This window comes from Impatiens glandulifera, chromosome 1, assembly GCF_907164915.1.
Source record: "Impatiens glandulifera chromosome 1, dImpGla2.1, whole genome shotgun sequence".
Lineage (NCBI taxonomy): Eukaryota > Viridiplantae > Streptophyta > Magnoliopsida > Ericales > Balsaminaceae > Impatiens > Impatiens glandulifera.
In genome coordinates, this window is record NC_061862.1 from 13,873,245 (window position 1) to 13,876,200 (window position 2,956).

A 2,956-nucleotide genomic window follows, 5' to 3' on the forward strand; every position below is an offset into this window, starting at 1 on the left:
AGATTAAAATAGTTCAAGATAAATGTATGCAACTTGATCTAGAGGATGAGGCCATGAAGTGGCATTATCGGTTCGGTCATCTTCACTTCGGAGGGTTGAACGAGCTCGTGAAAAAGGAGATGGTGTTTGGACTACATAACATTATATTCTAAAATAGGTTCTGTGAAGAATGTGTGATCGGGAAACAAGCGAGGACTTCTTTCCCAAGCAGTTCTGAATACAGAGCAAAGGAGCAACTCGGACTGATTCACACAGATTTATGTGGGCCAATAACTCCAGAATCATTTAGTGGTAAAAGATACTTCCTTTTTTTAATTGATGATTTTTCGAGAAAGACGTGGGTTTATTTTCTGAAGGAGAAGTCAGAAGTGTTTGAAAACTTCAAGAAATTTAAAGTGATGGTGGAGAAAGAAACAAAGTTATCAAAGCAGTCTGATCTAACAGAGGAGGTGAGTTCACTTCTAACGAGTTCAACAAATACTGCGAAGAACATGGAATCAAGCGTTTCTTGACTGCTCCATATTCTCCGCAGCAAAACGGTGTAGCAGAACGAAAGAATCGAACTATACTCGATATGGTTCGATCTATGTTGAAAGGAAAGAATATGCCGAAACAGTTTTGGGCAGAGACAGTGCAGTGCGCAGTTTATGTGCAAAATAGATGTCCACATGCCAAGCTAGGAGAGAAGACACCTCAAGAGATTTGGAGTGGTATGAAGCCGAGTGTCTTTCATCTCAAGGCATTCGGTAGTGTGGCCTATGGGCAAGTACCAAGTCAGAACAGGACAAAGTTAGAAGATCGAAGCAAGAAGTACATATTTATCGGGTATGATGAAAAATCTAAGGCATATAAATTGTTTGATCCTATTAATAAGAAATTGGCGGTGAGTCGAGATGTTCACGTGGAGGAATCAATGACATGGAACTGGAGTAACCCGATTGAGGAAGAAACTAGTTCAGAGACTGTTATGCCTTCGATATCAACAACCACTGAGCTTTCAGAAGATGAATTTGAGCCTCTACAGCCCAGAATGAGAAGTCTATGGGAGATATATGACACTACAAATGAAGTCCACATTGTATGTCTTCTCGCCGACTTAGAAGATTTGAATTTTGAGAAAGTTGTACGAGACGAGAAATGGAGATCGGCTATGGATGAAGAAATTGGGGCAATTGAACGCAATAAAACCTGGGAGCTAACCGACCTTCCTGAAAGAACTCGACTCATTGGAGTAAAATGGGTGTACAAAAAAAAGATGAATATTGAAGGAGAGGTTGAGCGTTATAAGGATCGACTTGTGGTGAAGGGCTATAGACAAAAGGAGGGAATCAATTATGATTAAGTTTTTGCTCCTGTCACGAGAATGGAGTCAATCCGACTTCTGATCTCGTTAGCTGCTCAAAACCAATGGCCAATTCTACAGATGGATGTGAAATCAGCATTTCTAAATGGAGTGTTGAAGGAGGAGGTGTACGTCGAGCAACCACTTGGGTATATGAAGAGAGGTGATGAGAAGAAGGTGCTGAGATTGAGAAAAGCTCTCTATGGGCTGAAGCAGGCTCCTCGTGCTTGGAATGAGAGAATTGACGAGTATTTCAAGAAAAATGGGTACCAGTAATATCCGTACGAGCATGCCATGTACACAAAGAAATCAGAAAATGATATGATAGTAGTCGCTCTCTATGTCAACGAACTCATATTCACCGGAAGCAACACAAAACTGATTGAGGAGTTCAAGGAGGTAATGAAGAAGGAGTTCGAGATGACAGACTTAGGTTTGATGAAATATTTTCTTGGCCTAGAAGTGAAGTAGTCAGAGGAAGGGATTTTTATATCCCAAAAGAGGTATGCGCTTGAAATTTTAAAGAAGTTTAAAATGGAGAACTGCAACCAAGTTTCAACTCCAATGGAACCAGGCACTAAACTCTCAAAGTTTGATAGAGGAGAACGGGCTGATGCTGGGAGATATCGAAGCTTAGTCGGAAGTCTAAGGTATCTTACAAGCACGAGACCCGACCTAATGTTGAGTGTTGGGATAACAAGCAGATTCATGGAGGATCCAAGCTATACAGATTGGAAGGCCTTGAAGAGAATTCTGAGATATGTTCGAGGAACTCTTTCACTTGGTATTTTCTATTCAAAATCAGATAACTACCGATTAGTGGGTTACTCTGATAGTGATTGGTGTGGTGATGTTAATGACCGGAAAAGTACTTCGGGTTATGTATTCCTACTCGGAAATTCAGCTTTTACTTGGTTGTCAAAGAAGTAGCATATTGTAACTCTGTCGACCTGCGAGGTAGAGTATGTGGCGGCCTCTTGGAGTGTGTGTCATGCAGTATGGCTTTCAAATTTACTAAAGCATTTGGGAGTGATCCGAGACGAAGAGACTGTGATTCGAGTTGATAACAAGTCGGCGATCGAGTTGGCAAAGAATCCAATTAATCACGGAAGGAGCAAGCACATTGATGTACGATTTCATTTCATTCGAGAACAAGTCAAAGAATGAAAGGTTGAGTTGGAGCATGTTGAAAGTCGAGCTCAAACCGCTGACATATTCACCAAGCCATTACCGACCACACTGCTGGAGAGTTGTAAAAGGCTGATTGGAATGAGAGATGGGAAGAATATTTAAGTTTGAGGGAAAAATTTGTTGAATAAACTTTAATTAATAAGGTATTTAGTTTTTTGATGTTTAATAATCCTAGAGTAATAACTAGGGGTGAGTGAGATAACCAATAGATTTGGGTGGGAGCTATTTAATATGCAGAATAATTTTGTTTTGTCATTTGAAGAGTCAATCATATGAAGGAGTCTATGCTTTCCTATAAAGAGTTGTAAAAATCTATTTGAGAATAATAAGAAAGATATATTTTGGCATCTTGTTATCAACATATCTTCTCTGCCATCATAGTTTACTTTTTTCATTATTTTATTGTTCTTCTGTTTGTTTCAA

General features: G+C 39.6%; 1 protein-coding gene across 1 annotated transcript; it reads left to right on the top strand.

Moving 5' to 3' along the window:
• Positions 1-1,876: 1,876 nt before the first annotated feature.
• Positions 1,877-2,272, top strand: LOC124918466 (secreted RxLR effector protein 161-like). The gene has a single exon (XM_047458626.1). It carries the CDS (start codon positions 1,877-1,879, stop codon positions 2,270-2,272), a length of 396 nt encoding a protein of 131 aa, XP_047314582.1.
• Positions 2,273-2,956: the final 684 nt, after the last annotated feature.

Excerpts from the sequence above, each read along its gene's own strand:
- LOC124918466 (XM_047458626.1), top strand. The coding sequence starts at position 1,877 with ATGGAGAACTGCAACCAAGTTTCAACTCCAATGGAACCAGGCACTAAA.